General features: G+C 48.3%; 1 protein-coding gene across 4 annotated transcripts in view; it reads right to left on the bottom strand.

Annotated features, from left to right (window-relative positions):
* The window catches only part of LOC110488866 (mannosyl-oligosaccharide 1,2-alpha-mannosidase IC), a 226044-nt gene extending 213443 nt beyond the window's left edge, over positions 1-12601 (bottom strand). For 2 of the 4 annotated variants that reach the window (XM_090198536.1, XM_090198526.1), the window contains exon 1: positions 3091-3765. Coding sequence is in view for 2 of the 4 variants with exons in the window: in XM_036947408.2 (XP_036803303.1) it covers positions 10770-11339 (570 nt within the window). In the remaining 2 variants the exon portion in view is untranslated. Of the gene's footprint in view, positions 1-3090; positions 3766-10769 lie in introns of those variants that run through there. The other 2 variants (XM_036947408.2, XM_090198519.1) reach the window with 2 other exon arrangements.
* Between the last annotated feature and the right edge of the window lie 2482 nt (positions 12602-15083).

The following is a 15083-nucleotide window of genomic DNA, read 5'->3' as shown; positions in this document are numbered from 1 at the left end:
AAGAGAGATACATGGTAAGAGGACAGGGGAGAGAGGGAACGAGAGAGACATGGTAAGAGGACAGGGGAGAGAGGGAAAGAGAGAGACACAGGTAGAGGACAAGCAGGAAGGGAGAGTGAGAGAGAGTTATGGGGACTGGTGAGCCTGGCCCTCTCTAGTGTCTCCTCTTTGACCTGCGCTGTTCGGAGATGTGCCAGATTTACACACATCTTGTTTCTGACCAATTAGACAGGAATAAAAGCTGGGGATGGGGCCGCGGGTTAAAACTGGGCCACTTAACACTCATTCTCTCCCTCTCCCTCTCTTCATTTCCCTTTCTGGCATTTACAGGGGCAGGAGGGAGAATATAGCCTGTGCGGCAGGTAGCCCAGTGGTTAAAGCATTAGGCCAGTAACCGGAAAGGTTGCTGGATTGAATCCCCGAGCTGACAAGGTAAAAATCTGTCGTTCTGCCCCTGAAAATGGCAGTTATCCCACTGTTCCTTGGTAAGCCGTCATTGTAAATAAGAATTTGTTCTTAACTGACTTGCCTAGTTAAATAAATCTACATTTATTTTTTTTTAAATGTTAAAGATGAAGACAAAAAAAAAGCAGTCTCATTTGGCACCTAGTAGAGATGTCAACTCCACCTGCGGTCAAACAGGGCCTGGGTATTGTTCCTGCCCTCACACACTCACGCATACACGTGGGCGCTTGTGTGAGAACTGAGCGGTCAGAAAGCATGTGCAGTGTGGCATGACAGTTGAACTGTACGAGCATGAGCACACACAGAGGCAGAATCCCATGTCCTGTATGACTCTGTCTGTCTCCATCTTTCCTCTCACACAGTAACCAGTCCTTGACAACACAGTGGGAGGGAAACGTCAATTTTCTCCCTCTCCCTTTTGCTCTGTCTCATTGCTCTGTCTCACTTCCTTCCGATCTCTCTCTCACTCTCTCTCTCTCTCACTTTCTCTCTCTCACTTTCTCTCTCTCACTCTCTCTCTCTCTCACTCTCTCTCTCACTTTCTCTCTCTCTCTCTCTCTCACTCTCTCTCTCACTCTCTCTCTCTCACTTTCTCTCTCACTCTCTCTCTCTCTCACTTTCTCTCACTCTCTCTCACTCTCTCTCTCACTTTCTCTCTCTCGCTCTCTCTCTCTCACACTCTCACTCTCTCTCTAACTCTCTCACTCTCTAACTCTCTAACGCTTGCTCTCTCTCTCTCTAACTCTCTCTCTCTCTAACTCTCTAACTTGCTCTCTAACTTGCTCTCTCTCTCTCTGGTGTCTATGCAGCAAATACTGTCAGCGATAGCAGCGACAGGGTGCAGCTAATGACACAGAGGGGAGGGAGATGTGCTCATTAGTCCTTTCCACGTTAGTGTGCAACATGGACGAGTCTCTGCCTGAAGAGGGAAGAGAGTGAAGCCATAGGCCTGGGAGAGACAGATATGAGAGCGGGTGAGAGGGAGAGAGAGAGAGATTACAATGTTTTTTTTATGGGAATAAGGAATAGTCTAACAAGTCAAATGGAAGTCTAAAGAACAAAAAAACAAAAACGCAAAAACATAATTTACTCCAAATTCAACGTAATTTCCAAAACGTAAAATCCCAAATCTGTGGTCCTGTGGCCCCAAAAACAAGGCCAACACTGCGAGTGAACTGTAAGACCAGGTTGCTTTTACTGGGAAGTGACCCAGCACACAGGCAACGGTAAACAAGTAGGGTTGCATGTGAAAAGTACAACAAACAAACTGATTTCCCGGACGAGGAGGGGGCGGGAGAGGGCAGATCGAAATGTAGCATGTTCTACAGAAAAGTGTTCCTGTGTCATTTGGCAACACATCTGTAGAAAGTCAAATGGTTAAGTCCGCCACGTCAGCAAATCCCTTTTTTCTACCTCTAGCTGTATGTGACTTCGGGACTCTCAGTCCGTTTAACTCCAATGTGAGCTAAACGACGCTCTAATACAAATACACCCACCACAACACACACTCGGAGCTCAAAAAACCTCTCCCTGAATTGAGAGAAAATAAGTTGCGTAATAAATAGGTCCTCCCTTCACTTGGTGTTTATGAAGTAGTGGGCTACTCTCTCCCTTAAACAGTGAGGCACCGATGATAGCCTCAAAGTGCCTTCCCTGGTAGAGAGGCCAGGCAGAATTAGTCTCGAAACCCTGACCCTAGGAAACAGTGACTAGGGTCTGGTTTCAATTGCAGACTCTTTTTGCAACTTCAATAGGGGGGGAATTGTTCCGAGGTGGGTCCTCTTCAGACAGACAACTCTCCCAACGAATCACAAGGCAGACATGCCAGAACGTCGCGATTCAAAATCATTCTTTGCAGTCAAAACCTTTGCAGTGGTTTTAGTGAAGGTAGTTGATGCAAACTAGCCACATTTCCGAAACGCAATCAAAAAAAATGTACCTCAATGGTCTCCATCATGCTAGCTACGATGTACTATTTCATTCAAGCAGATAAAGTAGTAACCTAGGCAGTGATGTAGTTCCTCCAGTGGTTCCCAAACTTGTTATAGTTCCCCTTCAAACATTCAACCTCAAGCTGCGAACCCCCTCTAGCACCAGGGTCAGCGCACTCTCAAATGTTAGTTTTTTTGTTTGCCACACACACACTATACGATACATTTATTAAACATAAGAATGACTGTTTTTGTCACAACCCGGCTCGTGGGAAGTGACAAAGAGCTCTTATAGGACCAGGGCACAAATAACAATATAATAACAATCATTTTGCTCTTTATTTAGCCATCTTTTTCAAATGTGAATCACATTTTTATTTGGCGTACCCCCGACGGCACGCGTACCCCCGACGGCACGCGTACCCCAGTTTGGGAATACCTGCTCTATGCAAACACAGTCCATCATTGAAACCAGACCCTAGTCACTGTTGCCTAGGATCGGCTTTACGAGACTAAGGCATTCAAGATGTGCTGTAACATAATATTTTCCTTCCAGAGAGGAAGCTCCCTTCCTGGCTCTCAACACACACACACACACACAGGCGCGCGCGCACACACTCGCGCACACACACACACAAAGGCAAGGTAATCTAGGCCTTGTGACTCTATTTAAGAGGGAAACACACTCACATACCTCTTGAAAAGCATGCCCCTACAGAGACTTGCCCTGGAGCTAGTGCCCTCTGTACAAAGGGAGCGGGGGAAAAACTGCCTTCATTGCAAAAAGGATGCAAGCTAACAGCTCCTCTCCAATGCCATCCTTCCTTTCCTCTCTCCTGTTCTCTCGCTTCACTCATTTCTTCCCCCCGGGCTCTTTCCTGTGGGGATGGGCATCACCTGACATTGTTCGACTTACATCTACTCAAACCACCGTGACTGTACTCTGCTTCAGTCACAGAAATGTTTCTTTGTCTGTGCACAGGCCGACACAAGCAGAGTAGGTATTGCATTGACGTGTCTGTAATATCACGCTCAGCTGCTATTGACTTGCGCAATATTCCAATACACAACGGGCTCAGCTGCAAACTCCTCCACATGCGCGGGCCAGAGAAAACAACGGGCTCACATAACCAACCCCAGCGTCTGACATTTGCACTTCTTCCACCGAGCCAGTGACGAAACACAAACATTTCCCGCTCCTCCACCCCCACAGAGACCCGCAGGGAGGGAGGGGAAAAAAAAACATCCTTCCTTTCCAACCTTCCTTGAAGTCATCTCAAATCTAATTGGTTGGATTGGTGAAAGCAATATAGGATGGTAATGTTGCTTATTAGGCTATACCTATCCAATCAATTATAGACCTGTGCTTACCTCAAGGAAACAAGACAGGAAACCAAGAAGGAAACAAGGAAGGTAACAACGAAGGATGGATTTTGAAAATATTCCAGGGGCATGGCCCCGCTCGGTAAGCGGCAATTTCCCAGCCCAGGGTGAAGTCCCCTCGTGCACCTGGCCCTTAGCTGGAGACAGGAACAGGAGGTTGAGGGAGGTCACCGCCCACAGCCGGTTGGAGGACAGCAGCAGAACACAGCGCCTATTTTTAACAGGAGCTTCTAATTCAACCAGTCACCCATTTCTTTTTCACAACTCATAAGGGTTTTCACAAGATAGACAGTCAACATATCTTCAGAAGGTGGCTGGTGGTGTTTCTTTGGGGGGTTGTGAGGGGGTGGGAGACTGATTAACTCTACAGTGGTGGAAGTGAGAGACGACAAAACAATATGTTTTATGAGGTACAATTTGCTTGTTGTTCACCATGATGTTCCGCTGGTTGTGGGAATACGTCAAGAGTAACCTCAAAAGTACTCGCTCAGAGTGAGTTTTCATTCGGGAAAAGGACAACTGATTTGGCCTTAAATGATCTGTCGTCCTCAGACAAGTCTGACAAAGCAGATGATGCTTATATGCTGGACTGGTGTTTGGATGTTCAGTTTGTTATGACAGTTGTGGCAACCCTTCAGAACACAATTACCCAACATCTTATTCAAATGACAAGCAACATGGTCAAAACACAAGCCGAGATACGCACCCACATGCACGAGTATGGGCACGCACGCACACACACACACACACAGAACCCTGGGGGACTGTAGCCTTATCGCAACATAGGGAGGCTCTCTGCCACAGAAAGCCTGCAATGTGTCTGTCCCTCCGCTGCAGTACTCTGAACAGCAAGCAGTGACGCTGATCCCCTTCACTGTGTTACGGTGTCCCCATACAAATATCACACACACACACACACACATATTCATTGTGTCCTCACGTTGCAGTCGTACATTCAGCACATTCACTGCCTGTATTTGCCTGTGCCGACACATCCAGCTCTAGAAAAATACATAGAGAGAAAAGAGCAAATCTTTGGGAGGGAGACACTTTTAAAAAGAGCTGCTTCATGTTTGGTGTGTGTTTGCTGTGCAGACAGTAAGATAAGACAGATAAAGAGGTGTGTGTACATGTGCGTAAATGTGTGTGTGTGTGTGTGTGTGTATTCCTCGATTCATGTCAGACGTTCTGTTTGCTCTGACGATTGTGTTTGTTCTGACGTGCCTCCGCAGCAGCCCCCTGCACCGTAACTACACTCTGCTTTTCTACACTGGCTAATGACCTTGTCTGAAGGTAAAGTAAGGAAGATGTGAACATTTTAAAAGAGAAGAGGTCAACTTCCTGTTGATTCAGCAATGACTAGAACAGACTTGGGGTAATCTGCCAATAGCCCCCTCCCTGATATCAGCTCTTCAAGAGCCAACGAGGCAGCACCAAAACCATGCAGGATCCCAATGAGGCAGAATATCAGATAGTTAGAAGGATACAGAGGGAGAAATGTCCAAATGGAGGCCATTTCCACCGGATGAGGACTAGCAAAGGAGGATTGGCTTGCTGGGCTGTCTGTCCAAACACAAACATGCCCGCACGCACACACACCTGAACAATTGGCTTTGTTTAGAGGCATCATGTCAGTTCTGGCCAGGGAAGAGCCCTCGAACATTTACCTGCCATTGTCTCCTGTGCCATCCTGTCTTGGTGGTTGGCACACACGGGGGGGGGGGGGGGGGGGGTACTTACCGCCTCTGCATTTTGTTGAGAACCTGAAGCCCATTCACATTTGGCACGAAATGAGCTGAGCGGGCAAACCGTTGGTTTGGGTTGATCATAAGATCACAAGGCAACCCTCTCGCTGCCGTAGCAAGTTATTTTCCCCTCTAATATCTAGTGTTTGTAGCCCTGCTGTTGCAATGTCCGCCACAGCACAGTCAGACAGCAACTCAATATAGCCCGTGGGGACAATTTGCTACAGCTCATTCTTCATCATACTTCATAAATGCCCGGAATATTAAAGGTTTGGATGCATGTTGTTTTTGTGTTTATCTTACATCTCTATGACTATGTACCCCCGACAAACCACAGGCACGGCCAGCATTTGAAATGGCACCCTATTCCCTACATGGTGCACTACTTTTGACCAGGACCCATAGGTCTCTGGCCAAAAGTAGTGCACTATGTAGGGAACAGGGTGCCATTTGGGATACGGCCGTGGGATTGGCATTGTGAATGCGAGGGACCAGGAATAGAGACGATGGTTCTGGAACTCTGCCAAAATGGGCTGAAACTGTGGAATCTCATGTGACAATGGGAAACAGCAAGAACAGATACCACTCCAGGGTTCCCCAATAGGAGGCACGCTGTTAGACATAAAAGACTGTAAAATCACCACAAAATCAGCTCAAAGTGATTTTCATTTATGAAATCTGTTCCCAAGTATTCCCGCGCATAAATAGAGAGGCATATGTGATCGTATCCCAACGTAATCAAGGTTTGAAAGGATTCTGTTTTTGTCAAATACTATGTCCGTTTGGGATTCTTGGAGTCAATTTGCACTGTACAAATGATTTATAACTATGTTCCAGCCCAACGACCATCAGCTCAAGGAAAAATCGGCCCACAGCTGAATGTAATTGGGGACCCATGCACAACACTATACTGTAGATAGCCTGGCACTAGAGCCAGTCAGATAGTTGTTAACCTCTATGCTTTTCTACAGCACTGTGGGGGGGGGGTTTGGGGGGGGGGAATGTTTCATTCAGTGCTTCATTCAAGGCAGTGCAACTGACTAGACTAGAGTGGACACAAATGTTTGGGAGGATGCAGTGGAAATCCCTTCCTTCCAGGTCAGTGGGCCTATACTCAATGACCTCCAGGCAGAAACCTTGCCTATCTCAGCTAAATATAATTGTAAAATGTCACATTGACATTCACTTTCTAAGAGTGCTTTCAAAGCTGTAGAAATAAGTCAGGACTTTCCCGCTGATTCAATACTAGGACAAACAGGTTAGTGACCATGGTGTGGGACTGTTGGTTATCACTTAACCACATGACCAAATGACAACATGCCACATCCGTCACATGAAATGTACCAAAGTCATCCACTTCCTGTTTGTCCCAACATTATCCCCTGCCTCCTCTGCTCTCTCCCCTGCCTCCTCTGCTCTCTCCCCTGCCTCCTCTGCTCTCTCCCCTGCCTCCTCTGCTCTCTCTCCCCTGCCTCCTCTGCTCTCTCTCCCCTGCCTCCTCTGCTCTCTCCCCTGCCTCCTCTGCTCTCTCTCCCCTGTCTCCTCTGCTCTCTCCCCTGTCTCCTCTGCTCTCTCCCCTGTCTCCCCTGCTCTCTCCCCTGCCTCCTCTGCTCTCTCCCCTGCCTCCTCTGCTCTCTCCCCTGCCTCCTCTTCTCTCTCCCCTGCCTCCTCTGCTCTCTCCCCTGCCTCCTCTTCTCTCTCCCGTCTCCTCTTCTCTCTCCCCTGTCTCCTCTGCTCTCTCCCGTCTCTTCTTCTCTCTCCCCTGCCTCCTCTGCTCTCTCCCCTGCCTCCTCTGCTCTCTCCCCTGCCTCCTCTTCTCTCTCCCCTGCCTCCTCTTCTCTCTCCCCTGCCTCCTCTGCTCTCTCTCCTGTCTCCTCTCCTCTCTCCCCTGCCTCCTCTGCTCTCTCTCCTGTCTCCTCTTCTCTCTCCCCTGCCTCCTCTTCTCTCTCCCCTGTTTCCTCTTCTCTCTCCCATGTCTCCTCTTCTCTCTCACCTGTCTCCTCTTCTCTCTCCCCTGCCTCCTCTTCTCTCTCCCCTGCCTCCTCTTCTCTCTCCCCTGCCTCCTCTTCTCTCTCCCCTGCCTCCCCTTCTCTCTCCTCTTCTCTCTCCCCTGCCTCCTTTTCTCTCTCCCCTGTCTCCTCTTCTCTCTCCCCTGCCTCCTCTTCTCTCTCCCCTGCCTCCTCTTCTCTCTCCCCTGCCTCCTCTTCTCTCTCCCCTGTCTCCTCTTCTCTCTCCCCTGCCTCCTCTTCTCTCTCCCCTGCCTCCCCTGCTCTCTCCTCTTCTCTCTCCCCTGCCTCCTCTTCTCTCTCCCCTGCCTCCCCTGCTCTCTCCTCTCTCCCCTGCCTCCTCTTCTCTCTCCCCTGCCTCCCGTGCTCTCTCCCCTGTCTCCTCTTCTCTCTCCCCTGCCTCCTCTGCTCTCTCTCCCCGGTCTCCTCTTCTCTCTCCCCTGCCTCCTCTGCTCTCTCTCCCCTGTCTCCTCTTCTCTCTCTCCCCTGTCTCCTCTTCTCTCTCCCGTCTCCTTCTCTCTCCCCTGCCTCCTCTGCTCTCTCTCCCCTGTCTCCACTTCTCTCTCCCCTGCCTCCTCTTCTCTCTCCCCTGCCTCCTCTGCTCTCTCCCCTGTCTCCTCTTCTCTCTCCCCTGCCTCCTCTTCTCTCTCCCCTGCCTCCTCTTCTCTCTCCCCTGCCTCCTCTGCTCTCTCTCCCCTGTCTCCTCTTCTCTCTCTCCGCTGTCTCCTCTTCTCTCTCCCCTGCCTCCTCTGCTCTCTCTCCCCTGCCTCCTCTGCTCTCTCCCCCTGCCTCCTCTTCTCTCTCCCCTGTCTCCTCTTCTCTCTCCCCTGCCTCCTCTTCTCTCTCTCCTGTCTCCTCTTCTCTCTCCCCTGTCTCCTCTTCTCTCTCCCCTGCCTCCTCTTCTCTCTCCCCTGCCTCCTCTTCTCTCTCCCCTGCCTCCTCTTCTCTCTCCCCTGCCTCCTCTGCTCTCTCTCCTGTCTCCTCTCCTCTCTCCCCTGCCTCCTCTGATCTCTCTCCTGTCTCCTCTTCTCTCTCCCCTGCCTCCTCTTCTCTCTCCCCTGTTTCCTCTTCTCTCTCCCATGTCTCCTCTTCTCTCTCCCCTGCCTCCTCTTCTCTCTCCCCTGCCTCCTCTTCTCTCTCCCCTGCCTCCTCTTCTCTCTCCCCTGCCTCCCCTTCTCTCTCCTCTTCTCTCTCCCCTGCCTCCTTTTCTCTCTCCCCTGTCTCCTCTTCTCTCTCCCCTGCCTCCTCTTCTCTCTCCCCTGCCTCCTCTTCTCTCTCCCCTGCCTCCTCTTCTCTCTCCCCTGTCTCCTCTTCTTTCTCCCCTGCCTCCTCTTCTCTCTCCCCTGCCTCCCCTGCTCTCTCCTCTTCTCTCTCCCCTGCCTCCTCTTCTCTCTCCCCTGCCTCCCCTGCTCTCTCCTCTTCTCTCTCCCCTGCCTCCTCTTCTCTCTCCCCTGCCTCCCGTGCTCTCTCCCCTGTCTCCTCTTCTCTCTCCCCTGCCTCCTCTGCTCTCTCTCCCCGGTCTCCTCTTCTCTCTCCCCTGCCTCCTCTGCTCTCTCTCCCCTGTCTCCTCTTCTCTCTCCCCTGCCTCCTCTTCTCTCTCCCCTGTCTCCTCTTCTCTCTCCCCTGCCTCCTCTTCTCTCTCTCCTGTCTCCTCTTCTCTCTCCCCTGCCTCCTCTTCTCTCTCCCCTGCCTCCCCTTCTCTCTCCTCTTCTCTCTCCCCTGTTTCCTCTTCTCTCTCCCATGTCTCCTCTTCTCTCTCACCTGTCTCCTCTTCTCTCTCCCCTGCCTCCTCTTCTCTCTCCCCTGCCTCCTCTTCTCTCTCCCCTGTCTCCTCTTCTTTCTCCCCTGCCTCCTCTTCTCTCTCCCCTGCCTCCCCTGCTCTCTCCTCTTCTCTCTCCCCTGCCTCCTCTTCTCTCTCCCCTGCCTCCCCTGCTCTCTCCTCTTCTCTCTCCCCTGCCTCCTCTTCTCTCTCCCCTGCCTCCCGTGCTCTCTCCCCTGTCTCCTCTTCTCTCTCCCCTGCCTCCTCTGCTCTCTCTCCCCGGTCTCCTCTTCTCTCTCCCCTGCCTCCTCTGCTCTCTCTCCCCTGTCTCCTCTTCTCTCTCCCCTGCCTCCTCTTCTCTCTCCCCTGTCTCCTCTTCTCTCTCCCCTGCCTCCTCTTCTCTCTCTCCTGTCTCCTCTTCTCTCTCCCCTGTCTCCTCTTCTCTCTCCCCTGCCTCCTCTTCTCTCTCCCCTGCCTCCTCTTCTCTCTCCCCTGCCTCCTCTTCTCTCTCCCCTGCCTCCTCTTCTCTCTCCCCTGCCCCCTCTTCTCTCTCCCCTGCCTCCCCTGCTCTCTCCCCTGTCTCCTCTTCTCTCTCCCCTGCCTCCCCTGCTCTCTCCCCTGTCTCCTCTTCTGTCTCCCCTGCCCTCTCCCCTGCCTCCTCTTCTCTCTCCCCTGCCTCCTCTTCTCTCTCCCCTGTCTCCTCTTCTGTATCCCCTGCCTCCCCTGCTCTCTCCCCTGTCTCCTCTTCTCTCTCCCCTGTCTCCTCTGCCCTGAGTCAGTGAGGATGTGTGACACAGTACAGACATACGCTCTCCCTCTCAGGTATTACTGGACTTCCCAGAGCTGAACAACAGCAGGCTGATGCCATACCCCTGGAGATAGTCCTGTAGCAGTCTGCCCAGAGCAAGTTGGTTATGCAAACATAATAGCAGTGTGTGTGCAGACAGTGCTGTGTGTGTGTTTGCCCATAAAATCATCTTCATTATCCTCAATGCCTCATATGCATTGCTTCTACACCTGCATTGCTTGCCGTTTGGGGTTTTAGGCTGGGTTTCTGTACAGCACTTTGAGATATCAGCTGATGTACGAAGGGCTATATAAATCAATTTGATTTGATATCTACAACCATTGTGTTATGCACTAACCATTATGCATATCATTTTGCATAGTCACTGACAATTTGTGTGACTGTAAGATGTCTAGCCTAAAACATTATCAGAGATCACAGAGAGCATGTTTGGACCATCTTTTCCATATTATTGGGAGGTGAACCCCCCTTCTGGCCAGTGGCCACATCAAAAACCCTCTTTTCATAGGAAGCTTAATGCTTAATTATGCACATGTTGATGACTTGTATATTACATTGCAGTGGCATTTCTTATTGTGACAATTGGTCTGCAATGCCTTGACAGTTTAGGACTGGGATCCCCCAGCTGTTGTGTAGATAACTGTATTACACTGTGACTGCTTATCATCTTACCTCCTTGACTTTCTCCCGACGCTGAAGGGTCTGAGGGTCGCTCGGCTTGCCATGTTCGATCCCCAAGGGCGGCTTTAGCAGACATTTTTTAAACTTGTTGTAATCGAAAGAAGTATCCGTGTTGGCACCCTGGTTAGAAGACGAGGTCACTTTCTCATCCTTAGAAGCGGACTCCGTTTTAGACCTCGACAGCATCATGTCCTCCAACGCTTCCCCGCCAGCGTCTTTCTTATCAGTTTTAGCCTCATTGGTGACAGAGGGCTTGCGGCTCAAGGCTTTGAGTTTTGTGCTCGTCTCCCCTTTGGCCGAGGTGATGCCCCGGAGATGTTCTGGGTCCTTTGCGCCCTTCTTAAGATGCTCCCTCACATCATTCTCAGACCCTACCGTTACTGGTTGGCTCTCCGTCTTTGAGAGAAAAATACGTTTCAAACGGACAGAGTCAGGTAGGAAGAATAAGGCCCCGAAACACAGAGTTACCAAGCCCGAGAGAAAAAGTAGAAACACGAATTTCTGGGATAGGCGAAGACCCATGCCCGATGCTGACACACCGGGCAACTTTCGGAAAACCATTGAAATTGTTTTTCTTTATGATTGCCTTAATTTATTCAGCAGTAGGCTATAGGTTACAATGGTTGTACAACACTCCACTTTCACACCCTCTCCGCTGGAAAGCTCCCCTATGTGTCCTTGTTGCATGTGTAAAAGTTGATATGAGGGGTTGAAAAACACACCCTTGTGACAAACTGATTGCCACGACTCTCCTTATCGTGCAATCGATTGGACCTGCATAGGTAAAGGTTACCTTTCAAATGTAGCAATCGCGTTTGGCAATGAGACCAATAATGTGCACATCACATTAGCATGTATTGGTTATGACAGTCATAGCACATGCGTTTGATGTTTTTCAATATCTCACATTCACAAAGAAAACGACAGGTTTCTAATAAATGCCACTGTGTTTGCGTAATCCGCACTAAATCTATGGATGTGAATTAACGAAAAATGCCGGAATCTACACTAAAATGACACAGATGTTGCGTTACTTTACGTAGCCTATTGATCATAAAATGCACCCATCACAAAGCCAAAGTAAAGTTGATCTTATCTTCATTATTCCAAGGCGCGACAATCATTGGCAAATACATCACCGGATGGTAAAAGCATGCGTGGAGCGTCTTTATCAGCAGGTCCGTTCATAGCGGTCCCCGTTGCAGGTCACAGAATGATCTGTAAAACCGAAGAATCACAAGCACAAGCGTCTGGTTTTGTATCCTGTAAGGTAGGCGGATGCTGCTGCTGTATGAACGTGTATATTTATTCATGCCGCCACCGTCAGTTAGAAATCTGCACGTTCTTCAGTCTCTCATCATATCTGAATACGCAGCACACAACCCACACAGCGAAGGTGAACGAAGACCGTGTCGCATACACGCAAGAATTTGTTTTAGCTTCCAAAAAAATCCGTAGAATGGAGGCAACAAAAAAAAACACCATCCAAGAGATATAGTGCAGCTTGCAGTTCAATCCCATCAACACATCGTGTCTTCCACTCGCCTTCTATGGTTTGTCTTCCCGTGCGCACCCTTGCTGTACCGTATTCGCCCGCTTGCTCGCCATCAGCGCAGAGAGGTAGAAATATGATATAAAATATAGGCTAGAGTGAAACGAATACTGTCGCTAAACCGAGTGGGTTGGTCGGGCTCTCTTGATGGATACCCACAGCGGCTTGTCAAAACATGGCAAAGGCATACGAACCCACAGTCGAATGGAGGAACAGCAGCGGGGGGTTTATCGGGCTCTCTGGGCGGTCAATTATGAACCAAAGTGGCTGTGGGTCCTATTCCCAGCATTGGATAATCTCATTTTAGCCTACCGACTGGGTGGGGCATATATATCGATACAATTTTAGATATTAAACTATTTTTTGCCATCGGCAAAAACAAAATCCATGGCACCGGTCATACATTAATAACTCAAAGTAGCCAAAATAGTCTTCATGATGAATAGACTTCCAAAATGATGTGTATGTCTCTAGACATAAGACAACATCTAATATGAAAGGCAATAACATTGATCAGATTCAACATGGGATGAAGAATCGTACGCGTCCGTTGCGTAGAACAGTATGCTGATCACATGCCAAAAGTTTAGAAAGTTCTACCTCTGCATATAAGAAGAGAGAGGAGGGCAGATGATAAATTGCAGACATACTGTTGTCCGGGGACAACATAAGATAAATGGTCCCAATTAACATGGTGGTAGCCATTAACTAAAGAGCTATGCACAGCACTATCAAACCGAATGGTAGGTGGGGAGGGTGTGGTGGGCACCATCAGAGAGTTTACAGGACAACTTTAATGCATGGTGAACAAAAATAGGTATTATAGTCTCTCTCTTTCTCTGGGCCTAATAATGCTTAGTTTGTGGAATCTTGGGTACATCTGCTTCAGTGACATTGGGCTCAGAATATTGTTCAAATGTGTGTTGAGCAGTTGTTTATGTAATTCTCACACTCTATTTGACCCCAGAGTCTGACTGTTAACACATCTCCCACTGTAGGTGTAATTCAATCAGACTAGCTGCTTGTAATTTGCAGCGAAGCTAGCAAAAGAGAATGAACCGTTAAATTACCCCATGTATTTCTTTGCAACGTGGTCTCAGAGCATTTCTTATAATTCTGTATGTAAATCCGAGACACTCCATTTAGTATGATATATTACATTTAGTATGATATATTACATTTAGTATGATATATTACATTTAGTATGATATATTACATTTAGTATGATATATTACATTTAGTATGGGATGTATTCATTTGTGGATCCCATCTTCCATTCCCTATGATATGTTATGAATTGTAATTTGTACATTACAAATTTGCAAAGCGTACAATATGGTACAACATTTGCTAACGTATGATATGTTACCAATTCCAATTTGTTGTAGCTCACGTTAACTAGGTGGCTAACGCTAATGGTAGCTAGCTCTAGGTGTTAAGCTAGGAGTTAGGTGAAAGGGTTAAGGTTAGGGGAATGGTTAGCTAACATGCTAAGTAGTTGCAAAGTAGCTACAAAGTAGTAAGCAGTTGCAACGTTGCTAATTAGCCCACATGCTAAAGCTGTCCGTGATGAGATTCGAACACACAACCTTTGGGTTGCCAGACGTTCATAAGGTGTCATAACCAGCTATAAATTAACACAATATATGTCACAACAGGTGTAAATATATGGGTCATGACAGTGTTATCACCCTATTATGACAAGTAATGTCAGCTGTTATGACATGGTTATTATGGTGTCATAACATGTTACGACACTGGGAGTCAAGTCAATCAATGTGTTTCAATGGTACAAGTTGCAGTTGAGTTGGCATGGAGATCTGTATGTCAGTGACAGGCTAGTTTATCATGAGGATAAACGAGATACATAATACACTCCCAGCACTCTTATTGCAACAGATGTATCATTCAGTGTATCCTTGAAAAGTACATTTCTTTGTGCCTTGCTTTCTCTCATTGTTGAAACAGTACAGTTCTGAGTGGATGGGTTCACTGCATGGATATCATGTCATACATACTGAATGTTGGTGATCCACAAAACAGCCTTGACACATATGGAAAACAGTGTTATTGGCTGAATAAGGACCACATTGGATCACTGGTGTGTGGAAAATACATACTGGACATACATTCCTCACTTCAGAGGGGAATCACATTGTCCTCTATAATCATTACCCACTGGGCACACAATGGCCGAATCAACGGCGTGTCCACATCTTTTCAATCAAATGACGTTGAGCCAACATGGAATAGACGTTGAATTGACGTATGTGCCCAGTGGGTAAACAATGATATAAACTTTGTCAGGAAAGACATCTCTTTGTGGTATAGACGAATTGAGTCTTCTGTTTATTAGCCTTCCTTTTCCCTGTTCATCTACATTCAGATCTATGATTTGGCATGCACACGTCGCCATACCATTGAGGCTTACAAATCTGTCGTTCTGCCCCTGAACAGGCAGTTAACCCACCGTTCCTAGGCCGTCATTGAAAATAAGAATTTGTTCTTAACTGACTTGCCTAGTTAAATAAAGGTCAAATTAAAAATAAAAATGTAATGATCCATCAATAACGCCTATCCTCCCATTCGTTTGGGCTCAGTTTGATCACAGAGTCGGGCTGTTCTGTGATCCATAAACTCTTCCGTTTGACGGGAAGACGTATGCCTTGTTCCCGTAGTCAAACATTCACCCTGCCTTACCAATGATGCAAGGTTTTATTCATTGTTCAAGCGAGGCAAAAGTGGAAAAAGTC

Source organism: Oncorhynchus mykiss, chromosome 2 (assembly GCF_057628025.1).
Source record: "Oncorhynchus mykiss isolate SJ-2025 chromosome 2, ASM5762802v1, whole genome shotgun sequence".
Taxonomy (NCBI): Eukaryota; Metazoa; Chordata; class Actinopteri; order Salmoniformes; family Salmonidae; genus Oncorhynchus; species Oncorhynchus mykiss.
The sequence above is the reverse complement of the archived record's forward strand: the minus strand, read 5'-3'. Positions and strand labels throughout refer to the sequence as shown.